This window comes from Danio aesculapii, chromosome 19, assembly GCF_903798145.1.
Source record: "Danio aesculapii chromosome 19, fDanAes4.1, whole genome shotgun sequence".
Taxonomy (NCBI): domain Eukaryota; kingdom Metazoa; phylum Chordata; class Actinopteri; order Cypriniformes; family Danionidae; genus Danio; species Danio aesculapii.
Window position 1 is genome coordinate 18297455 of NC_079453.1, and position 12180 is coordinate 18309634.

Consider the following 12180-nt stretch of genomic DNA (forward strand, 5'->3'; position numbering starts at 1 on the left):
CACTCTGGACGCCTCACACCCAGCACACTTCCTGTTCGAACTGTTACCGTCTGGTCGGCGCTTCAGATCACCAAGCACAAAAACACAAAAAAAATTTCTTTCCTCAGGCTATCTACCTTATGAACAGTTAAATATTCCCCTACTGTGCAATAAATATGTGCAATACTTTCTCATACGCACTTGTACACAGCACCTTATATCAATATACAATGCAATACCTTCTCTATTCGCATTTGTACACAGCACCTTATAACCTGTATATTTATAACAAATCTGTACACACAATTCAACATCCAGATTTTTTGACTAAATGCATCTGTTTAATGTTTATCGTTTTTTTTTTTTTTTCATATTTATTTTGTGTTATCACTTGTCACTTTATGTACACTGGAAGCTTCTGTAGCCAAAACAAATTCCTTGTGTGTGTGTGAAGCACATTTGGCAATACAACTGATTCTGATTCTGATATTAAGATCAGTCAGTTTTATGGTCTGCTATAAACATTTGTATTGTTTATATGAAAAAAATCTCTTTGAATAGGGAGGGCCTCCCAACCCTTTAATCAACAACCATGATTAAACCGTATTCAAATGTATTGTCTTGAGTCTTGTGCAGTTTTTGCTGCAGCAAAGTTTTTAAGCACTTAATGACAGTGGAGTTTCCTAGAGACAGTGTTCATATGAATGCTGAATTTATTACACTTTTTATAAAACCCCTGTGTGCTAGATAAAATGTTTGCAACAGCCAATTCGGAAGAAAAAAAACTTTTGAAAAAAGCTACTACTAATTCTGTGCAAGGAAATAAGATCCAGGTAAAAATAGTAATTAAAAAAACTATTACCTGATCACAGATGTGCAGGGCAAATATAAGTGTAATAAAACCAGTGGATGGATATCTGCCATGTTTCTGCAGCCAACGTTCTTGAATATACTTCAGGAAACCAGGATGTAGGATCATCACCTGAAGCCACAGACAGAAATTAAATTGAGACACCTAAACAGTAATTACATTAAAGTTATTTAATAAAATATTCAAACAACCCTTTTTGGTGAATGCCAAATAGCCAGTTTAACTTGTGGGCTAGTATGTTAAAGCACTGACCGACTGGCACTGACACACTTTGTGCTCACCTTGTCCCTGTTTGCTTTTATACTGGGTTTTACTGGAATGTATGTTCTAAAGAGAAAGAAAAATATGGTATTATGACAATTTCTAAATAACTGCGTTCATTATAGTCTAAACATTATATACTCGGATATACGAACTATAAATGCAACATAGGCTCATTCTGAAAACGTAACTCTATATATGTTTAAGGAGATCACGAATTATGTAGCCAGAAGTACATATAGCTGCATTTCATTTTTAAAACGAACATCACAGGGTGGTATGATGCAGTTCCTTTTCTTGCTTACCAGCTGACCGCTTACCTCTGTATGAACAGCTTTCCCGCTGTTACCAGTTTGTCAAGTTTGCTGGCCATGTATGTCAGTGGACTTGAGACACAGAGAGGAGTTGACCACGATGATGTGTTTAAGTCTGGTGAAGAACGGTTCTAAAAAAGCAAGTCAGACATAAACAGAGTCCAATTGCAAGAGAAATTTGATATCTTAAAAAGCCTACACAGTGGCCTCTGATGGATTCACGAAAACAAAAACTGCAAGAGTAGCTCCTGGGAGGCATTTGGCGCACTCCAGAAATGTATATAGAGGTACGTTTTCAGAATGAGCCTGGGTTGTATAAATGTATTCAGCTCCACCCTGAAGAAGCATAATGCATGTTTAATTGTATCATTTATACTGCATACTGTATGTTTCAACAAACACATGTAGACTGCTCAGTATAAAATGCGCATTTTAAGAATCGTGTTGTCTCACTCGACTATTACTGTCAATTTATGATTGTCGATAATAATTCCTGGCTGTGTCTTCATTTACGTTATGACACAAAAATACAACATAATACATCTCTGTCTAGTATGAAACAAAATCAATGCCAAAAGTATTCAAATTAAAAGCTTGTCGAATAGCACAAACTGAAAAAAAAAATACATTGAATTATCAAGTGTTTGTATTTTTAGGTCCTGAATTTTAACATAGCTGTTTATTTAAGCTGTGAATATTTCAACAAAAAATATTTCCTACATTTTCAAACTTATAAATTCAATACTTTATATTCAATTTCCAAATATCACTTCTAAAATATTCAGTTCTGTTTAAAAATATGATGTGTAATATTCAAGCAGCATTTTTCTGTGGATTTTATTTCAGTTCAAATCCGGTTGTTGAAATTTGACTTTACATTCGGGAACAGCAGGAAAAGCAATAGATTGCAGATTCTAAATCACCAGCTGTTTTTCATCAGCAGGTGGAGATGGACCAATTTATTATTTTAAGCCAGAAAAAAAGCTAAAAACAGCACAAAAGTAGCATTTAATTTTAATATCAGTGTCTGGACATTATAAGAAATAAAATGATTATGAGTAAAATGAGTAAGATGTATGTTTTGGACATTTATATTTGCCCTAGCTGGTGGTAGCATAAACCTCACTCCTCAGATCTCAAGAGGTGATCCAGAGACAAACGTTATTCTGCATTTGAGCATTGGTCTGGTATCGCTGGGACTGGTGGGACTACATGCGCATAAACCTTTTTTTTTTGACAAATATGATGTTATACATTATGTTTATTTCTATTAATCCTATCTTTCATAGATGTAAACGCTCTGGTTACTAAAGTAACCCTCGTTCCCCTGTGAGGGGGGACTGCATCCTGGCTGAAAAAGGATATGGGATCGCCTAGTGGGGATCACGCATAGCGGGCACCTATACCAAAAACATGGGCTGACCAGAGAGCAGACCTACAACATAATGGGCCAGCGAGTGACTCCTCCGCTGAGTCAGTGCTGGAGGCATTGGAGGAATCTGCAGGGCTCACCTAAGTGGGAACTTTACTGACAGAGTGAAAAAGCACACGTATTTCCAGGTTAGGGAGAATGGCGCAGCAAGCATGTTTCAACACCTTAACCGAGTTGTTTCTTCAATCACCAAGGGTTACCTAATACCCTTGAGGAAACCGGCTCCACTTACAGATTGTAAAACCTTGCAAATGTATCAGGTGTCGCCCAGCCCGCAGCTCTACAGATGTCTGTTAGAGAGGCGCCGCGTGCACGCGCCCAAGAGGATGCGATGCTCCGAGTGGAGTGCGCACAAAAACTCCTGGGGGACACGGCTCGCCCTGGCTCTGGTAAGTGGGGGAGATAGCCTCCACTATCCAGTGAGCCAACCTCTGATTTGATACGGCACTTCGCTGCTGCCGACCACCATAACAGACGAAGAGCTGCTCAGATGATCTAAAGCGCTGAGTGCGGTCCAGATAAATTTGCAAAGCGCGAACTGGACAAAGTAATGAAAGGGCTGGGTCTGCCTCCTCCGGCAGCAGCGCTTGCAGGCTCACTACCTGGTCTTTAAACGGTGTGGTAGGAACCTTGGTCATATATCCAGGGCGGGGTCTCAGGACAACGTGAGAGTAAGCCGGCCCGAATTCCAGGCACGAGTCACTGACCGAAAATGCCTCCAGGTCCCCGACCCTCTTAATCGATGCCAACGCGACTAGCAGAGCTGTCTTCAGGGACAGAAATCTTAAAGATACTGAGGTGAGTGGATCGAAGGGATCTGTACGCAGGCTCGTGAGAACGAGGGCAAGATCCAAAGAGGACATGAGAAGGGGGCAGCCACGTAAACCTTGAGTGTGGAGGGCGACACCCTGCTCTCCATCTTATCTTAGAGGAAAGAAAGCACAACGCTAATCTGGCAATCTCTGGGGTCTTCTCTGTGAGAGACGCACCATTCAGTAATTAGACTCCACTTCAGGGCGTAGGCACGCCTCATGGAGGGGGCTCTAGCCTGAGTGATGGTATTAACCACCGCAGTCGGTAGGTTACCTAAGTCTTCCTCGCGTTTAAGGACCACACGTGAAGGTTCCAAAGAAGGTTCCTTGGGGCGAGGGTGCCAGATTATGCCCTGTCCCTGAAAGAGTAGGTTCTCTCTCAAGGGATCTGCCAGGGGAGGGCCGTCGCGAAGAGGGAGAGCTCTGACATCCAGGTCCGGTTGGGCCAGAGGGGCGCAACTAGCAAGACCTGCTCCTCGTCCTCCCTGACCTTGCACAGTAACTGCGCGAGCAGGCTCACCGGGGGAAGCGCATATTTGCTGAGAGAGCCCACGGTCAGGGAAAAAAACAACTGCCAATGAGCGTTCTCGGGGGAAGCAAACAGATTGATCTGGGCTTCCCCGAATCGCGCCCATATCAGCTGAACAGACTCGGGGTGTACTCTCCATTCTTCGGGACATAAAGGCTGCCGTGAGAGCGCATCGGCTGCACGGTTGAGCTCGCCTAGAATGTGAATGGCGCGCAGCGATTTCAGCCGCGTATGAATCCAGAGGAGCAGACAGTTCAGCATTAGCTGAGCGCGCTCTCCAGAGAGGTGCACTGTCATGGTGAGCGAGTCCAGCTCCAGCCCGAGAAAAGAGATCCCCTGCACAGGGGCGAGTTTGCTCTTTTCTCGGTTGACCTGAAGCCCTAACAGGTGGAGGTGCCGGAGCACCTTATCTCTTTGCATAATCAATTGCTCCAGAGAGTCGTCGAGATAGAGTATGCGGATGCCCGCAAGTCGAAGGGGCGCTAAGGCACCCTCCGTGAGCTTGGTGAAGACCCGCGGAGACAGAGAGAGCCCGAAGGGAAGGACTTTGTACTGCCAAGCTCGACCTTCGAACGCAAACTGCAGAAACTGACGGTGGCGTGGAAGAATGGAGACATGGAAGTATGCGTCCTTCAGGTCTATCGCTGCAAACCAATCCTAAGGACGAACGCACCAGAGGATGCGCTTCTGCATTAGCATTCTGAACGGCAGCTTGTGCAGACAGCGGTTCAAAATGCGCAGATCTAGGATTGGCCGTGACCCACCGCTCTTTTTGGGCACGATGAAGTACGGGCTGTAAAACCCGCTCTCCATCTCGGCTAGAGGGACCGGCTCGATTGCATCCTTCACCAGGAGGACAGCAACCTGCACAGAACCTGCAAGCTGGAAGGCATAGTGTCCCAGACTGGCAGAGTTCGGGCTGCCACATCCTAGGAAGGGGAGAAGTGTTCTTTCATTGATGTTTTCGTGGCACTGAAAAGTGCAGTTGGAAATGGGGCCCGGCCCTCCAGCGGGGAAAAAGCATATTCCCTCTTCTACGGATGAACTGTCTCAGGGATGCTTCGTTTAACGGCGCCCTGGGCAGGGGGGACTGCCTGCTTCCGAGGTGCTTGACGCGCCTGCTTCGCCAGAGGCTCAGGCGGGGCATCTCTCGTAGGCGGGCGCCCATGGCGAGGAGCAGCAGATGTGGATGGCTCGGCGGGCAGAGCGGGCTCACGGTCCCGCCATTAGATGACATTACCCATTGCATCAGACTAATCTCTCACTGCCTTGAATTCCTGGGTTCTCATCGTCCTCCCCAATGCACATGCAGCAGACTTAGTGGTCCGAAGAGCATAGTCGGTTGCAGTGCGGAGCTTGTGTAGCAAGCTTGGGTCGGACCCACCCTCGTGCAGCTGGGCCAGCGCCTGCGCTTGGTAGCGTTGGTAGGTGGCCATAGCGTGCAAGGTGAAAGCAGCCTGGCCCGCAGCCTTGTAAGCTCTAGCTTTTCCAAGCTTGTAAACCTACTGTGCACCTTAGGAAGGAAGGAGACGAGAGGCTTCGAAGGCTTGGCCCTCTTGTCCTGTATGTAGCAACCATCTAGTCGGTCCAGCCACGGAGCTGGGGGATAAACCATCTCCAACCCCACAGCCGAAGCAGCCCGGGGAAGCATGGCTAACATGTCCAATTCAGGATCCGTACTGACAGCGGTCACCTGCCCGGAGGGGGCGAGCGGGTCTGGATGCTCGTCGGACAATGAAAGCCCACCCTCCGATGCAGCAGTGGACGTCTGTTGTTCAGGTATGTTTAAAAGTATAGGGGGTCATTCCCACTATTCGGTGCCATTTCAGAGAAGCAACTGTCCCTGAAAAAATGTCACATTTTTCAAGATTTTACAAATTCAGTTGAAGGAGTACTTATTAAACTATAAGAAAAATATATTGGTCCAGCTCATGATATTAAGGTTTAATTTTTTTTTACATAATGTTCACGTGACACAGGGCAAATGTCCCCCGTTACAGAACATTAGCATATCTATTGGCATTTTTAGGTGTTTAAAATAATAATTACTGGTAGTTGTTGAGGTGTCGTGGTTGAAAGTGAAGAGCTTGTAGAGAGTGTTGGTTGTGGGGGATGGGATTAGTTATATGTCTCCATCCTGCCTCTAGCAAGATACCGCCCCTAGCCAGATACCGCCCTGGGGGATTGCCCACATTGCCCATGCCTAAATCTGCCACTGTTTAACAGGGTGGAGAGAGGAGTAACAGGGTGGACATCACAATAAGAACTAAGCCTATGATCTAAGCCAATTTTTTTGTGGGATTGCCCACATTGCCCATGCCTAAATCTGCCACTGTTTAACAGGGTGGAGAGAGGAGTAACAGGGTGGACATCACAATAAGAACTAAGCCAATGATCTAAGCCAATTTTTTTGCCACACCCTCTCTCTTAGTTCTCAATAACAAATTATGGTTACTGAATGTCCAAAACATCTTACTCATTTTACTCATAATCATTTTTTACTTATAATGTCCAAACGCTGATAATAATATTACAGTAAATGCTACTTTTAGTAAATGCTACGTTATTAGCTTTTTTTTCCTCACCTATTTACAGGTTAAAAATATTAAATTGGTCCATCTCCACCTGCTGGTGAAAAAGCAGCTGGAGATCCTTCATTTACAATCTATTGCTTTTCCAGCTGTTAACGGATGTAATGTCAAATTTTAACAGCCGAATTTAAACCATGGAAGCAAATTTTTATGGAAGCAAATTTTTGAACTGAAATAAAATGCACAGAAAATTGCTGTTTAAAAATGATACATTGTATTTTAAAGACAGAACTGAATATTTTGGAAGTGATATTTGGAGGTTGAATATGAAGTATTTAATTCATAAGAATGAAAATGTGTTTGAAATATTTTTAGTTGAAATATTCACAGCTGAAATAAACAGCTGTGTTAAAATTCAGGACCTAAAAAATACAAACCCTGGCAATTCAAGTCATTAAAATGCAAGCACTTGTTAATTCAGTGTATTATCTTTCAATGTATTATTTTCAGTTTGTGTTATTTGACAAGCTTTTTATTTCAATACCTTTGACATTCATTTTATTGCATATTTCTGTCTTTTTTGTCAAGTTGAATTATTATTCAGTCACTAGCCAATTAGCCAATTTATCCACAACACAACTCACACGATAATTTCAGAGTACTGTGTGTGTGTGTATGTGTGTGTGCGTGAGAGAGAGAGAGAGAGAGAGAGAGAGAGAGAGAGAGAGAGAGAGAGAGATTGAGAGAGAGCACTATGAGCTGTGTGTCAGAGCAGGTCTCATTAATATTCATGATTCTAAATATGGTCAATGTTGAGCTGTGATTAGCAATGTAAATCTGGGTGTATCTTACGTGATGAGCACAAAATGAGCAAATAAAACCATTTCTGCAGGTTTTTAAACTTACCTAAAACACAAAACTACTATGTAGATATCTGAGAACAATTTAACTTTAATGCAGTATACAGCACAATTAAAGTAAATGTAATGGTAAATTTACACAATTGAAATGACAAAAAAAATCATTGTCATGCATGATAATTTGTTAAACTTGCCTCACCGGTCAATGTGTTTTGTTGTAAATACACTAATTAGCCACTGCAGATCTAGAGTCTTGAAAGGAATCAGCACCAAATAAGTGGAGTTATCCATGTCCACAGCACTCTCAGGGTAAATTATACGGTGAGTGGTCTTAAGCCCCACATCCCGCTCAAAACCCTCTGTTGGTCCTTTATTTATCCTAAAAAAGGGAACACAAATATATCCCTAAAAAAGGGAACACAATATATATATATATATATATATATATATATATATATATATATATATATATATATATATATATATATATATAGCACTTGCTGCTATTGCACTGCTGGTTAGACCTAAACTGCATTTCATTGCCTTGTACTTGTACATATATATATATATATATATATATATATATATATATATATATATATATATATATATATATATATATATATATATATATATATATACACTTATGTCAATTTGTGGATTTTTGGCAACTCTCCTGTGGCTTGCTTGGTTGGGGTCAATGGAGATACTCTTCAGTGGATTGACTTTAGTAATAAACTGATCTGAATCTGTCTTAATCTAATCATAGAACATCTTAGTTATAAATGTAACATTCAATCCCTGAAAGAGGGAACAGAGATGACAAAATGACAAAAAAAATTTTTAGGAGACAAACCTTTAACTTTTGACCTTTTTTCAAAAACATAGTGAAATTTGCATACAAAGTCACAGCCACCTATATGGGTATAAAAGTAGTATATTCACTCATCAAATTGTTGCTGAAGAGCCGCCACTTGGCTAGCATTCAGTAGGTTTAGCTTTATGGTCATAGAGATGTAGTGTGAGCATAAACAACACAGTCAGTATGTTAGCATAGACATCATTACTCTGACTTTAATAAAACTAAGACAAAATTCCGAGTAAAAGTCTTTACCATTTGTTAGTACTTTTTGCTACTTTGTGTGACAGGACGCACAAACTGTAGTTGTCAGGTGTTTGACGAGAAACAAATGAGAATGGCTTCAAGCAAGAGAGCACCTTTTTGGTGCGAGCAGGAAATGATGACTCTGCTGATAAATCTGGAAGAAATGGACATTATGAAGTGCTTTGACTTTGAAGTGATTTTGTGACAGGAGCATGAACGAAAAGTTAGTGTATGAAATGGCAGAGGTGGTCTGTTGCTTATAAATTTGTAAGAAATTAACTGTAGTTAATTTCAAAATTTGAAACAAAATGTCCAAAATCACGTATGGTGCCATGTTGAACGTGAACTGTTGTTCCATGAAACACCGGAAGAAACTAGTGTCGAATGGTGACGTAATAACATTAATCGAACTATGTACTATGTGGGAACATGAGAGAAACATTCAAAAAACAACTCATGTAAACACCTTAATCAAATTATTGCCTTATTCAGATTAAGGCAAATAATTAGATTACTGATGTCCATGTAAACATAGTCAGTGTCCCTGAGGCACAAAAGAAATCCATTCCAGTCTTATAGGGGAAGGATTCTGCAGAGACTTGCTTATGGCAAATTACACATATTGGCTTACCCCATTACCATGTCTGGGAAGCATTACATATGGAAAAAAATATATAGACAGAATGCACCAATGAATCAATAGAAAAGCACAGGTTTTCCCGATTACAGGACGTAAGTAAGTCTTTAATACTAACAAATGCACACATGAGAGGAATAAATCAGCATGTTTATTGGCTTCTTTCTTTTCTCTGCCTTTTCTCAAAGTAAATTTCCCTCAATGTTCAGAGTAATTTCATTTTATAATGTTACTCCTTGTGGATGAGAAATTAACAATAATAAGGATTAAGATCCCTTTGACAGATCTTTACAAAATTACAAACAAAAGCATAATTTGTGGCGTAGTAGAAGCAATTTGTATTACTAGTGTATGATACGTTTAAAATAGCAGGCAGGAAAATAATGGCGGCACCCATGGTCCAAGTAAATGTGGACGAAAACGTAAATTTGTCATGTTTTTTGTCATTCAGCATTTACATTATATTAAGGCATACATGTCTTGATACACAGGGTTCCCTTTAAAGAACATTTTGGGAATGAGTACAAAATGTCATGTGCTTATATGTGTCAGGCAGTTGCCAGAACAACCCTGTTCTCCTGGACTCACGCACACCCGTTCACAATCACCTGATTTCTACTTGCTATCACCTGCGCACAGACACACACACCCTATATAAAGCACCTCCACTCACTCTGGTTCCTGAAATTCACACCCTGAGTCTTCTCCTGATCATCTCCATGGTTCCATGTCCCTCGGATTCTGGTTTTCTGTCTGCTCCTGCCATTCCTTTTGTTAAAGTACTGGCACTCTTGCTCATTGTATTATTATAATCACTGAAGGGTTCATAATTATGTTTCAGTGTATTACAGTACTGTAGTGATGACGTTATGTTGTTTACGTGCTTTACGTCTTCACGTTATACTGTTGTTTTATGGAAGTTATTACAGTCTCATGTTCATGCTGTACAGACAGAGCATGTGAAAGTAAGTAAAAAAAGACGCTGATAAAACAATTCGTTCTGTCTAGTGCTTAAGCTACGCACTCCAAGCTCAACACCTTTGGTTACATTGACTGCTACTTCCTGGATTCTCTCTTGTGTGTCGTGTGTTTCTGCAACGGATCCACTGAACTCTCATCTATCAAGTTAAGACTTTATACTTATCATCTCTTTGATAAACCTTGTTATTTATGATATTCCAGTGTCTGTCCCCTGTGTTGTGACAATATGGAAAAGGCAAAGTCTTGGCCAATAATTAAGCCTGAAGATTCAAAGGTGTTTCAGGATTTTGCAATGTTGCTTAAAGCTTGTGGTATTGCAATGTCAAACATGGATTATAAAGAGAAGTTCAATGCTATTTTTAATATGCAAACTATAATTCTGAAACTCCCATTCAAGCTCAGGTAGAAGTGGAGCACTAATGCATATAAGGTGTAGGAGCAATGTGGATGCAGAATAAAAATGTTGGATTTAGTTTATTTATTGAGAAACAAGCATGCATTTCAGCTGATCCAGCATTTGGTGACAAAATCAAAAGTTCCTGATAAACTTAAAACAGCTAAAGCATTTGGAAGCAGCTGTTACCGGTGTTGCTAATATCCATATAACATTCATGCCAGATGTTACTTGTTTGTTTTGCAATCATAAACATTCACTGGAGATGTGCAAACAATTTATGAAGAAAACCCACAAAGAAAAGCTAAATTTTTTAAAGGAAAAAGGTGTGTGATTTGGGTGCATCTGCATTGGTCATGTGAGCAAACGATGCAAGAATCTTTTTTGTAAGTGATGTAGGAAGTCTTATCTTAGAGTTTTGCACATTGAAGAAGTTAAAAAAAGGCAGAAAAACTGATGCTACAGGTAGTACTTTAGTGTCCCTAAAAGAAATCTGTTCCCACAATTATTATTTCTGGTTTGGTCTGCATGGTATGATAACAATTTGTTGCCCTTATCCAATGTCTTCACCCTGAAACTAATGCCTGTTACAACAGACAACATTCCCAGACCCGAAGAACTACAGTGGTCGTATCTGAAGGATGTTCAACTTCCTTATAGTGATGCAGAAGTTAAAACGTTGATTGGCACAAATACCCCAAAGGTAATGGAACCATGAGAAATTTTTAACTCTTAGGATGATTGTCCATATGTGGTAAAACACTGTTGAGGCGGGTGGTAAATGGCCCCTATAAAGGTGGTCAGATTACAGAGGGCATTAAAACACCTGTCTATGTGAACAGAATTTCAGTGGCAAACTTAGAAAAGCTACTATTTTTACAATACAATCAAGAGTTCAGTGAAGTAACCATAGAAAAAAGTAAGAACTCTCAATAGAAGGCAAGAAATTCTTAAAGACATTTAATCTGCAATTTTACAATACAGTCCCCACATTCTTGTTACCATTTAAAAAATATGGCCACTGGAGTACCTGGCCAGTGCTTGAGCTGATACTGTGGTGCAGGGCAGAATCACCATGGCTGGCAGTGGTGTGTGCTCTGGCCATGAGAGACACTGATAACCCACTTTCTTTGGATGGGGCCTTGGCTTACCCCTCCAGGTGGTAGCATCCACCATCTGGGGAAAAGCCTTATACCCACTGTCTGCCCCGCCATTGAGAGAGGTGAGGGTGAAAGCACGCAAGAACCGGGCGGCAAAAAACATCTTCCATACCTACGTGAGCTCACTGTGTGCTCCTGAAAAGAACGAGACGGGGACTGGGAGGATTTATCTCTTATATCAGCCCCAGCATCACACCCTCTAGTCTGTCTTGCAGTGGGACTGGGGAACAAGCTATCTCCAGCCCTACTGCTAAAGCAGCACCGGAAAGCACAGCCATCATGTCCAACTTCAGATCCGTGACTACACGCACCCC

General features: G+C 41.3%; 1 protein-coding gene across 1 annotated transcript in view; it reads right to left on the bottom strand.

Moving 5' to 3' along the window:
- The window catches only part of st3gal1l3 (ST3 beta-galactoside alpha-2,3-sialyltransferase 1, like 3), a 49882-nt gene that overhangs the window by 19798 nt on the left and 17904 nt on the right, over positions 1-12180 (bottom strand). Inside the window, exons 3-5 of the mRNA XM_056480069.1 lie at positions 7789-7968; positions 1132-1177; positions 842-961 (exon numbers count right to left, since the gene is read on the bottom strand). Of these exons, the coding sequence (XP_056336044.1) occupies positions 842-961; positions 1132-1177; positions 7789-7968 (346 nt within the window). The remainder of the gene's footprint in view (positions 1-841; positions 962-1131; positions 1178-7788; positions 7969-12180) is intronic.